General features: G+C 58.5%; 1 protein-coding gene across 8 annotated transcripts; it reads right to left on the reverse strand.

The window, feature by feature from the left end:
* Window positions 1-1,298: 1,298 nt before the first annotated feature.
* On the reverse strand, window positions 1,299-12,316 carry LZTS3 (leucine zipper tumor suppressor family member 3). 8 transcript variants are annotated; one of them, XM_063702051.1, is made up of 5 exons: window positions 12,153-12,281; window positions 6,487-6,649; window positions 5,393-5,869; window positions 4,185-5,048; window positions 1,299-3,830 (listed from the first exon to the last, which is right to left on the reverse strand). In XM_063702051.1, exons 2-5 carry the CDS (start codon window positions 6,556-6,558, stop codon window positions 3,132-3,134), a joined length of 2,112 nt encoding a protein of 703 aa, XP_063558121.1. In that variant the 5' UTR covers window positions 6,559-6,649; window positions 12,153-12,281; the 3' UTR covers window positions 1,299-3,131. The 8 variants fall into 8 exon arrangements, with proteins under 8 accessions (XP_063558121.1, XP_055228426.1, XP_055228425.1 ...); XM_055372451.2 differs by lacking the exon at window positions 12,153-12,281 and adding an exon at window positions 6,766-12,131 and having other exon boundaries at window positions 4,248-5,048; XM_055372450.2 differs by lacking the exon at window positions 12,153-12,281 and adding an exon at window positions 6,766-12,129.
* Window positions 12,317-12,360: the final 44 nt, after the last annotated feature.

A 12,360-nucleotide genomic window follows, 5' to 3' on the forward strand; every position in this document is an offset into this window, starting at 1 on the left:
AGAAAGAGACTCTACTAAACGTCTACCTATCAGAAAGTCCTGGCCCCAGGCTGCCATTCCTGAGGGCACTTGAGATCTGCCGATCAGGGTCTTCATATCTTGTCAATGCCTTGGCTCTAAGGGGTGTGAAGGAGAGCTGAGAAATCATGCTCCCTCCAGGGCCTATCTTGTAGGGAAGACAAAATCAATGTAGGAAGAACACGTCCCTGCCAGGAGGGGCAAGCCTGACATCCCAACTCCTGAGCTCTGGAGACAGCGCTGTTTGAATATCTGGAGCCCCAGACCACAGACACCACTGCTTAGGGAGGGTTCTCTCCCTCAGGCCAGACCAGGGCAAACACTATTCATTGTTATGACTCTGTCCTTGCCAGTAGAACCCAGAGAAAGCAGAGAGCCTGCCTCCAAGGAATGAGCCATATTTATTCCTAGGCAGCCATGACAATCCTGTTTCTCTTTGTAATACTCAAATTCCCATTCTCCCTTGAAGTGGGAGGAGCATGTGGCTCAGTTCTGGCCAACAGGACTTAAAGGGAAGGGTCCTGGGAGGGCTCTGGGAAAGCTTTCACTTTTCACGATAAAGTAGGGCAGCCTCAATGTCTTCATGGAGCTGTGGCAGCCACTTTGTGGTAAGGAGGGAACAACATGCTAAGGATGGAACAGTGGGAGGATGAAAATCTAGGTCCCCGATGATCCAACAACCATGACACCACCTCCGGATTTCTTGTCAGGTTGGGGAAAAATAAACCACTTTTTGAGGTCCTTTGATTACTTACAGCAGAGTGCATTCTTGATTGTGTGCTTTGAGAGGATGACAGAGGAACTGTTGTAAAGGGAAGCTCTCTGCTGTGCAGCACGCTTGGCTCCCTTTTGCCTTTGGGGCTTCACCATTAATTGCAAACCTGTTCCCAGTCTTCACTTCTATCCATTCAGCCCGCAAACATCTACCAGTTGCTGTAAGGTGGCTTAGGCGACTGCAGGCTGCATCTAGCTGTCCTGCGTCACCTGTTTTCTGGCTAGCAGCTTAGTGTCCAGATTCTGAGCTGGAGCCAGCTTTTAACCCCTTTGGCAACAGTCTGAGCTGAAGAGAAAGCCCCACTGGGCATATACATAGCACCACGACTCTTCCCGGGCAACGTGGCAGAACTTGGGCTTTGGGCCAACCTCCTAGCACGGCCCAGTGAGCACCTCCAGTCTCATGCCTCCTCTGGGAAATCTGTTTACTCCAGCTTTGCCCCCATTCCCCACCCGGGCCTCACCTCTCGCACCTGCAAAGACACAAGCAGGCCAAAGAATACCACTTAAGAGGCTTTTTCCATTTTATTTCTTTGGGAAAGGAAAACAAAAAGTCTTTCCATCACATATGGTAGAGATATATATTTATATATATTTATATATAATTTCTTTTGTGGTTGGACGTCCCAAAGCTGAGTCTGTTCACATTTTTTTCTATTTTTTTCTTACTAATGCCTTCTCTTCTCCCTGCCCCTGTGGACTAGGCCCAGGTTCTAGGGCAGGTACAGTGAGGGGTGAATGGAATGGGCAGTGGTTGCCAGGATGGCCTCCCACCCAGCTCAGAGACCTGGTGAGGACCACCCAGAAGGGCTGTGCAGAGGGTTAGAGGCCACACAGAGGGGCACTCATGTTTTTGTGGGGGATGCACAGCTCATTAAACAGTCACCAGTCATGGGAGGAGGCTGGTCAGGGGCTAGGGGACTTGCTCACAGTAGTTGCCAGCTCTCTCCACCTTGCCCCCCAAAACTCAGTCTTGGGGGTGGGAGGAAGAGAGAGTGAAAAAGAGAGAAATACAAGGGCTGAGGGCCAAGCCTCCTCCAATTTTTATTGCTGGTGAATTAGAAATTTGCTTTTCCCTTCCTGTCTTGGGGAGATAGACTCTGAGAGGGCCCCAAGAGAAGTAGCTGACATTGGCTGACCTAACCCCTCATGCCAGGCCTACCCTGGGCAGATGCTGAGCCACCTCAGGGCACCAGGAACCTCTCAGGTCAGCCTTGTTCTTCAAGGGCAATCACATCCAACTCTCCCCCCGCCCCCAAAACAAGGGCCTCCGGCTCAGACTTGGGCCAGTGGAGCTAGGAAGTGGGCAGTGCACCAAAGGTCAAGCGGAATTTTCTATTGGAAGAAAAGGTGAGACTTTGGGGAAGAGACTGCCTAGGAAGATGATGTGCTGAGCATGAAAGCGGAAAGAGGCTGGGGGAATAGAGCACGGGAAGACATCGCAGACACTCGTCTGACCTCAGAAACTGGGCGAGGAGAGTGCCTGAGAGGCAGGTAGCACTTAATAGCTGTGTTAGAGCCAGACAGTGGCCCTGGGTGTGGGGTCAGCCAAGCAGAGGGGGCTGTTGCCCTGCGGGATCCTGGCCAGAAGGGTGAGGGTAGAGCCGAGAAGCCGTCAGGCAACGCTTCCCAAGAACAGGAGGACAGATCTTCCCTGGGTGCTGGACTTCCAGCCCCAGTCCTCCCCTCCCGCAACACACACACAGGGACACACACTCACAACCAGGCCAGGCTCTGAGGCCTGAGCCCAAGAGATCTTGTTGGGGGAGGGGCTGGGCAGGTAGCCCTCTCAGCCAAAGGCAGGCCATCTGCTCCCACTTGTCCTGCCAATCTGCCCAGGGAGGGAGAGCACTGTAGGAGGGAGAGAGGTCTGGAGCCCAGGCTCTGTCAGTTTCAGCAAACCCGGTGCAGGCCCCCTCAGGCTCCATGGCCTAGGAGGTGAGCACAGAGAGCATCACTAGACACAGGGTGGCCAACAGTAGCAGCCCAGGCCTCCAGAAGGACTGGGGCACCTTATGGCACTGCACGTCTGCTGCCTCCATCTCCAACAAGGGGGTGCCAAGAAAGGGAGCATGACTCCCCCACCACCTAGGACTGCCCCCACTCACCCTGCCCTCCTCCTATTCCCTCCTTTTAGGGGGTTCCAAGTGGGCTGCCACGGGGGCAGTGCTGGAGCTAGGAGGGCAGGTGGGGAGGGAGGAACCTGGTCACAGCTGCTTAGAGAACCTCTTTGGTCTGGGGTTATGGGGTCTATGGGGAACAGAGATGGAGGGGAGGGGACACTGGGGACTCTGGCCTTTTGACAGGACATGTGTCAAAATGCCGAGTGCCCAGGTCGATCAGATTTCTGTGGACTCAATGCGCTCGAGGCGGGAGGGGGTCCAGGCCTTCTTCTCCTCGCCATGCTGGGGAGTGGGCGTGCTTGCACCCCCTGCGGCCCCGCGCTCCCGCAGCCTGCGCTCCAGCTGCTGGTTGCGCTGGTACATCTCCACGTAGCTCAGCTGCAGCTGCTTCTGGTACTCGATCACCTTCTCCTTCTCCTCCAGCCACACGCGGCGCTCCTCGGCGAAGCTGGCACCCTGGCGCTCCCGGGCCCGCCGCTCAGCCGCCAGCTCGGCCTGCAGCCGCCCCACCTCCCGCCGCAGGGCCCGCGTCCCGCTCTCCCCGCCAGCCTCCGCCTCCCCGTCCACGGAAACCAAGGAGGCGGCAGCGGCCACCCCGGCCTGACGGCGCATCTTAGCCTCGTCGCTCTCGCAGGTGGCCAGAGCATCCTGTGGCTCGGCCGGGTCCACGGGGGTCAGCGCCGGCTTGAGGCAGGCGGCAGGCAGCTCGCCTTCGCCCAGCTCCAGGCTGGCCTGCTTGCTGCTGAAGGAGTCCCGCAGGCTGAGCAGCTGCTCCTCCTTCTCCCGCAGCGAAGCCCGGCCCTCCCGCAGCTGCGAGCGCAGTCCCACGATCTCACTCAACTTCTGCGACACATCCGCCTGCGAGTCCTTCAGCTGCTGCTTCAGGAGGGAGATCTCGCCAGCCTTCTGGCACACCTGGGCAGGAACAGGTGAGAGGAGAAGCCAGGTAAAGGCAGAGCTCTGCTCACTCCAACCCAGCTACCAGATCTGGAGCCAGGGGCACCAAGCTTCCCGGGGCTGCAGGCTCAGCCCCTCATCAGCAGCGACGCACCCGATTCCCTGCCTGGACTCAAGATGGACATGTCTCACCCAGGGGATGGCCTCGGGTCCTCACAGACACTCCCAATTGATTTTTGTCCCCCCTGCTCCTTTCACCACCCCCCTCCCCCCCCCCCATCCCACCGTTATGATAGTGAGGGGCAACTGCTCTGGGGTTTCCCAGAGGGACAGAAGGGAGGCAGAGGGGAGGCCCAGATCCCCAGCCCGCACCTCCCACTTAGTTTCCTCTATCCGGGGCAGGAAGTCGGCCTGCTCCTTCTGGCAGGCGGCCACCTTGTCCTCCAGCTCTTCCCGCTGCCGCATCAGCCGGGCCGCCTCCTCCTGCAGCTGCTTCTTGTCCTGCTGCAGCCGCAGCACCTGCAGCTGTAGGCCCTGCTGGGCGCGCTGGGCACGTCGGGCCACCTGCTGTAGCTTCCCGCTGCAGCCCTGCCGCAGCTCGGCCAGCTCCCGCTCCCACGCCTTCTGCCGCTCCTCCAGTACCTGGGCCACAGCCGCCTCGCTCTGCTCCAGGCTGCGCCGCAGAGCTGCCACCTCCTGCTCCTTCTCCCACAGCCGCTCCTCCAGCTCCTGGATGAGTGCACTGGGGGAGGGCGGTGAGCAGGCCGCGAAAGGCAGGCCTCCACCTCCGCCCTCCCCAGAGCCCAGGTGGCCCGGCCGCCCCATGGATGACGACGACCCACTCTTGCTGGAGGCCCGTCCACTATCGGAGGTCCCCAGGTCCTGGTAGCCCGACCCCCCGCCGCTGCTGCCGCCACTACCACTACCATAGCTGGCAGTGCCAATGCGGTTAATGTGGCTGGTGGAGGCACTGAGGGGTGCCAGGTGCTGGCTGTAGCTGGAGCTGTAGGTGGGCAGGCTTGTGAGGGAGTTCCGGCCTGAGTCTGAGAGGCCACTCCCACTCCCACCCGCTGGAGTCATGGTCCGAGACTTGTCCAGTCCGCCTTTGAGGCCACCAGGGCCCTGCCGTCCCTCAGGAGTCCCATTGGTCTGCGGGGGGCACAAATTCTGCATGGAGTGGAAATTCTTGGGTACGACAGGCTTGAAGGCCGACGGCCGAACTAGTGGTTCTGAGCACTGCAGGAAAGGCAGGAAGGGGCTGGGGGTCAGGATGAGACCTTGGGCTTGGCCCAGGCTCTTCCCTCTGGCCAAGACTTGTCCAGCCCCACCTCCCACCCCTACTGGATTTCCACCCTGAGGTTCCCCATCTGGGGTTCTACCTCATGGCTCCCCGATACCAGATCTCTGTTCTCGATCTACCCGCTAGACTTGGCCCCAGGTCCCCAGTCCATGACTCCCCAGCCCAGCCTCCATCCTGCCCCCACAACCCAACCTCCAAGAAGGCCCACTTTGCCTTCCTCTCTGGGTTGCCTCCCACCCCCAAAAAAAGGCTGTGAGGGTCTCAGGCCCTGCGGACCGACCTGGTCTAGCTTGCCAGAGGTGGCCAGGAGCTTGGGTGGGTGGCTGGGCTCACGATACTGCGGTGGGGCTTTGTCACTGCCACCACTGCTGCTGCTGCCTCCGCTGCTGCCAACCACGTTGCCACAGACATCGGTGTGGTCACTGCCCCGCAGCTCACCATTGAGGTAGAGGGAGTTGGCAAGACCCTTGTCCTCTGAGGGGTAGCGGCCCGGTCTCTCCCTGCTGGCCCCACTGCCACTGCCTCGGGGGCCAGGGAAACTGCCCTGGCTGCCCCCACCCCCTGTGCGGGTACCCACGCTTTTCATTGCAAACTCCTGGGCATGGGCCACCCCACTGCCCACGCTGCCCATGGCCAGGCGGGGGTCCGGGGGTCCAAGCTCGGAGGGCCGTGGAGCAAAGGCCAGGAGAGGATCCCGCCCTGGGTCAGCGCGCACAGGCAGCGTCTCCAGCTTCGCCATGACTAAGCCAGGGGGGCACTGTGGGCACAGGTGGGAAGGCAGAGATAGGTAAGACCCTACTCCTATTCCCACCACCCCAGCCAAGTCAACCTGGCACCACTCTGCCCCTCAGTGTCCGCTTCCCTACAATGGGTACAAAAAGTTCCCAGGCATCCAAGGTGAAGGAATAAGGCTGGAATAAAAGAGAGAACTTGGGAATGGGGGCTGCCTGTTGCCTACCTGATAAAGCCCAACCCCCAGGGCTCCATGCACAAAGCCCCCAGCGTTGCTCAGCTAAGCTCAGCTCAGCTCAGCTCAGCGTTCCATTCCTAAACTTCTGCCTTAGCCCCACCTCCGCCATGAGCTTCCCAGGCTCAGTGACCCTCTCAACTCTTTGCTGCAACCCCAGAATTTTGGGGTTCTTTATCTTGGGTCTGGGACCCTAATATCCCAACCTCATGGGCTGGGGAAATGGGGTTGGAAGGGGAGAGCAGTACCTGAATCCAACAGGGAACCAACCTCAGAAATTAGGGGAGGGAGAGAAATACACCCCTATCCAAAAATTGAGGGTGGGGGTCCTTCCCAGCCCCCTAACCTAAGTGTTGCAGTCAGGGCAGAAGTGGAAGCTCACTACCAGCGCAGGCTTCTCTCCTTGCCTTTCCAAGGGGTTGAGGGGCCGACGGGTCCTCAAGCCTGGGACCCTCCGAGGCCTGGTCTGCAGGGGCCATGTGCCTCACTCCCGCAGTCGGGGCTCGGCCCGAACCAGCTGCGCGACTTTGGAGGGGCCGACTGAGCCATCCCGGACTGCAGTTTTCTCCTCTGCGAAATGGGAGGAATGAAGGACCTACCTTGCGGGGCTGCCGCGTGCCAGGCGCCCCGAGGCGGCGAGCGCCTGAGGAAACGGGGGTCTTGGGGAGGGTGGGTAGGCGACGCACATCTGGGTCGCGGGTGGGCGCCGCCAAGGGCACACCCTGTCCCTCGCGGATGGACGGGGGCCGCGGCTGCAGTAGGTGGCAGGCCTGCCCTCCCCAAGGTCTTCCCAGCTCGGCCGCACCGGGGCCCGTCTTCCCAGGGCCCCCTTCCCGGGATCAGTCCTCCGCAGAGGTCCCAGGGCTGGCTGAGGCCGGGGCAGGGGACGCAGTGGCGCCAGCTGCTGGCGCTGACGGAGCCTCTCTCAGGGCCTGCGTTTCCCACAGGTGGGAGGGGGGAGGGGAGGGGAGGGGCCGCGCACCCTGCAGCGGCCCCAAGGATCCTGCGCCTGCCGAACCCCGCAAAGAATTCACTGCCACCAGGAAGACTTCCTGGATTACTACCCTCTCCCGCTCCCTGTGGACCTTGACCCTGCTCAGCTTACCGTGAAGCCCTCTGAGCCCTTCTGTGGGTGCGCGTCCCCCTCCCCCAAGGCCGGCCCACAAGCGCAGGGGGAGCCAGGCCTCGGGTTACCTGTGCTCAGGGAGGCCGTGCTTCCTCGTTCCTTTGTCTCAAGTTCGCACCTGGGAACACCTGCCCCAGAGATCTGCATAATGCAGCCGGGCAGGAGCACCAGGCAGTGTCTGCCTCGGGTTAGACCCTCAAATAAGTGTGTGGGAAATGGGAGAGGGCGCCCTTCAGGCCTTTTCCCACTACACCCTGCATAAACCAGGCAGGGAGCCCTCCTTCCATATCAAGTTAAGGGGCCCACGTGGCACCCTATGGCCCCACAGACCGTCTTCTACCCAGATGCCCAGTTCTAATGCTGAGTCCCTGGCCCAGACCAAGGGAACCTGACAAAACTGTTGTCCTTCGGGAGTCTTCTGGCCCCCACACCGGGAATGAGAGCTCTAGGTTGTTGGAGAGTTCACTACCAAGCCTGTCCACTGTCTCTGCAGAATTCCATTCTCAGCATCTGTCCCCACAGGTGTGGAGAAGAGCACTTCGCCACCCTCCTCCCTTGGACCCGTCTGTCCCCATAAGCAAGGGCCAGGACTAGGATGAGGACAGAGAGCCATGTAGGGCACAAATGAAGGGCACAAACAACAAGTACACAGCCCTGAGGGTGACAGCCTCCTTCCCTTTGTGCCTTGGGTCCCTCTCTGGCCTCACTCTAGTCCCTGCTCTGCCTCTACTCCCCAGCATACTCCAGCCCCCTATGCCTCAGCCCTGCAACCCCCTCCTACCTTAAGCATGGACCCTTCTCTTGCCATCTCTGGGTGCAATGTGGGGAGCAGCTGGGGACTGGGAGGATGAAGCCTGAAAGGCCTGAGGCTTGGAACCAGTAGGAAGGCCTGGGCAGGGTTTGGGAAAGAACTGGCAAAATTTCATACAGATGAGGTCAGGTGGTGGGGACAAGGGATAATGCTGGACTGGGCACCAGGTTGGGTGTGACACTGTTAACATGATAGGGGGAGACTGCTTGGGGAAAATAGTTGCTTTGGGAAACACCAGAGGAAGATACCTCTCAAGCACTAAATGGAGGCCAAGCAAGGTGGCTCATGCCTGTAATCCCAGCACTTTGGGAGGTCAAGGTGGGCAGATTACTTGAGGCCAAGAGTTCAAGACCATCCTGGCCAAATTGGTGGAACCCCATCTCTACTAAAAATACAAAAATTAGCTGGGTGTGATATGCATTCCTGTAATCCCAGGTACTTGGGAGGCTGAGGCACGAGAACCCCCTTGAACCCGGGAGGCAGAGGTTGCAGTGAGCTGTGATTGCACCACTGCACTCCAGCCTGGGTGACAGAGCGAGACTCTTTCCTCAAAAAAAAAAAAAAAAAAAAAAAAAAAAAAAGCACTAGATGGAGAGAGATTGAGATCATCAGTTTTCAAGGGTGCTGGGGGTATAGGCCAGCATTGAGCCAGGGAGCAAAGCCCCAGAAGTCTGGAAGGCATTCTGGGAGCAGGAAGAAGGCCAGGAGAAGGTGGGCCCTGAAGGCCAAGATTGGGGGGATTCAAGAATGTGGGGACAGTTTCCAGTGTTAAAAATAACAGGGCCAGGTAACATTGGGGTTGGAGAGTGTGCTGCGGATTTAGGAGCTGGTCTCGAGACATCACCAATGTCTATGTCAGAATGGTTTCAGAAAAGTGGTACAAGTGCCGGATGCGGTGGCTCACACCTGTAATGCCAGCACTTTGGGAGGCCAAGGCAGGCAAATCACTTGAGGTCAGGAGTTCGAGACTAGCCTGGCCAACGTGGTGAAACCCCGTCTCTACTAAAAATACAAAAAATTAGCTGGGTGTGGTGGTGCGGGCCTGTAATCCCGCTACTCAGGAGGCTGAGGTGGGAGAATCACTGGAACCCGGAGGCAGAAGTTGCAGTAAGCCGAGATCATGCCACTGCACTCCAGCCTGGAAGACAGAGCGAGACTACATCAAAAAAAAAAAAAAAAAAAAAAACAAAAAACAGGTCGGCGCGGTGGCTTACGCTTGTAATCCTAGCACTTAGGGAGGTCCAAGACAGGTGGATCCCCTAAGGTCAGGAGTTCGAGACCAGCCTGACCAACAGGGCGAAACCCTGCCTCTACTAAAAATACAAAAAAATTAGCTGGGTGTGGTGGTGCATGCCTGTAATCCCAGCTACTCAGGAGGCTGAGGCGGGAGAACGGCTTGAACCCAGGAGGTGGAGGTTGCAGTGAGCCAAGATCGCACCACTGCACTCCAGCATAGGTGACAGAGCAAGACTCCCTCTCAAACAAATAAACAAAACAGAACAAAAAAAGTGGTACAAAACAAAGGCAGTCCACAAGGCTAGAGGAGTGCAGAGAAAGACATGGCAGAGTTCCTGCTAAAAGAGAAGACAGTTATTTAAGGAGGTTTGAGATTCAAGGGATTTTTTAATTTTAAAATTAACCATGGTAGAAACCTGTGTGTTAATATGCTGAGGGAAGTTGCCAATAGTGAGATGAAAGATCTAGGCAAGGGGATAGCAAGGTGACTGCACCAGATACCTGGATCTGGGCAGGAATAAACCTCAACAGTGATCATGTTGACCTTGAGTGACAGGGTATAATGTTTGGGAAGGTGCTTTGTAAACTATAAGGGGCAATACAAACATGTAGTACACCTTCTCTGAGATCCGGGAAAGGACAACCTGAGCATAGGTTGGGGCTGGTCATAGGCCACTCTGCCCTACTGTTTCTCTAGAGTGTGTGTAGTCCCTAGCAAGTCTCAGATGCCTTGAGTCGTGGATGGAAACAAGGTCCCAGGACCATTGTCCTGAGCCTCCTTTCTCCGTGCTCTACCTGGGGAATGCTTGACTATCAACCCACAGAAGCTCTCTCTGGAGCCTCACTGCCTAAAGAGCTTCTTGTCGTAATTGTAACCTGTCATGGTTAACCCCTTGCAAGCATGCCCTGCCCCTTGTCTCTCCCAAGCTTTGGCTGCTGCAGCTTCTTTCCACAAAATCCCAGCAGATAGCCGGGCGTCGCGGTGCGCGTCTGTAATCCCAGCTACTCGGGAGGCTGAGGCATGAGAATCGCTTGAACCCAGGAGGGGGAGGTTGCAGTGATATTGCGCCACTGCACTCCAGCAGCCTGGGCAACACAGTGAGATACCCCCTCAAAAAAAAAAAAAAATCCCAGCAGGACACCAGCAGGACAAGGAAGGGGATGTTTCCCTGATAAGCAGGAACTGAACTGAGAGGAAAGGTCAGGGTCCTGAACTAGTCCAGGTAACTGAGCATGGTCTGCAAAGGCAGCCTCCTGGCATCAGTGCACCACCCTGAGATGACAGCCTGTTGCCTGACTGCCTCGATCTCTGTCACCTCAGCCCTCAGTGCCTGGGGCATTATACACAGTATTAGTGTCATGAGGGGGCCAAACGGACTCTACCTGACAGTTATACGTACAGGTACCTCCAACCCACCCCTCAACCTGTGTCTCTCCCAAAGCTAGGAACACTTGGGGTCTCAGAGGCCCCAACCCCAGCCCATTCTATCTCCTAAAAATCTCTAGCCAGCCCCTCCATCCAGCACCCCTGCTGGGGGCTCCTCAATGGACTTTCTTCTCCTGCACTCCCTCCCCCAGGCAGCTGCCAGGGGACTCCTTCCAAAGGGCAAAGCTGATCTTGCCCCTGCTCTGTCCAAATCCTTCCATGAGCAAGCCAAGTGCAGTAGACAGAGTTCTGGCAGCATCAGCTCCAAGTGTAAATCCCAGCTCGACTGATTAGGGGTGCAACCTCATGCAGGTTATTTCACCTCGGGTTCTCACACCTACATTGCAGGCATTTTAAGAAGTAAATGTATGATGGGTGAAACGCCTGGTATTCCTCTTGGTCCCCAGAACCAGAGCAGAGCTTGCAGCAGGGTCCCCAAGGACTCTCCTGATGCCCCTCCTCTATCTACCCTGACCTGAGCCCCTCTCTACTTCACACACAAGCTCTTGCCAGCTCTCTGTGCCCATCCTACATGCTTCTAGACCAGTTCAAAGGCTGGCCTCAGGACAGCATCCCTGATCTCCACCCCCCAGAGGGGGCATCTTGGAGCACTTGGCTGAGGACACCCCAGGGAGATTTCACTCTGAGGCCTCCCCAGGGCTGGCCTATAGGTTTCCCAGGGGCACAGACCGCAGAATCCTGGGGGTCTCTGGGCCCTGCACCAAGGAAATGCAGGGCAAATGCCTGTGGGAATGTTAGTTATGGGCAATGTAAAGAGGCAGTGAATCCGGGCAGGGAGAGCGGGAGGGGTTTCCAGGAAGCAGGACTGAGGGAGGAAAGGGATCTGGGGGCACTGCAGGGCTTTTGGGGTGCAGAGATATCCAGAACTTCTTGGTTGGGATGAGTGAGGGGAGATCCGTCCTCCCTCGGTGGCCTAAGCACTGGCGGCGGAATGGGCCCATCACCTAGCTACTGGCTCTGATGAAGCCAGTGTTTCAGGACTGAGGGGGCCGAGAGCGCCCCCTCCACCCCGAGCGCACACACGCGCGAACACACGAGCTTCTGCTGGGGGTGGGAGGGGGGGTCGCCATTCACCAGCAGCCCACGGCCCGCAGAGCCAACTGATAGAGACCCCAGCCACAGGCCACAGGACCTGGGAGTCCCTGCGATGGGGGAAACCCCGCCCGCACCTCCCCAGGCTCCCCACCAACGCGTGTGGCCCCGGGGGGCGGGGCGCAGAGGGAAGAGGTGACATAATCCGAGCCGCACCCCCTCTGGCCGCCACCTCCCCCCAGGCCGGGCGAAGCATCCATGACATCATCCGCCTCCTCTCCGCTCCCCTCCCCCTTGGGACCCTAGCAGCGGGACGCGCCCCCTACCCAGTCCGGGTCAGGTCTGACATGCCGCGCAGTGCAGCAGGCACGGCGGCAGGTCGGAGCCGGGAGGGATGCCACGATGGGCCTGCCTCACTTACTCGCTGCCTCAGGGTCCGGCGCAGGGTCTCCGACACGGGCGCCACCGGCCCCGCTTGCTGGCGCAGCCCGAAGCACGCCCGGCGGGGCGCGCTGCGCGGGCCCGGCTCCGCTCCGCGCCCCTCCTGCTCCCCGCCCGAGCCCCGCCCACCAGCGGCTGCGGCAAACGCGAGCCCGCCCTCCGGCCACGCCCCCCAGGGCAGCCAATGC

This window comes from Gorilla gorilla, chromosome 21, assembly GCF_029281585.2.
Source record: "Gorilla gorilla gorilla isolate KB3781 chromosome 21, NHGRI_mGorGor1-v2.1_pri, whole genome shotgun sequence".
In the NCBI taxonomy this organism is placed as follows: domain Eukaryota; kingdom Metazoa; phylum Chordata; class Mammalia; order Primates; family Hominidae; genus Gorilla; species Gorilla gorilla.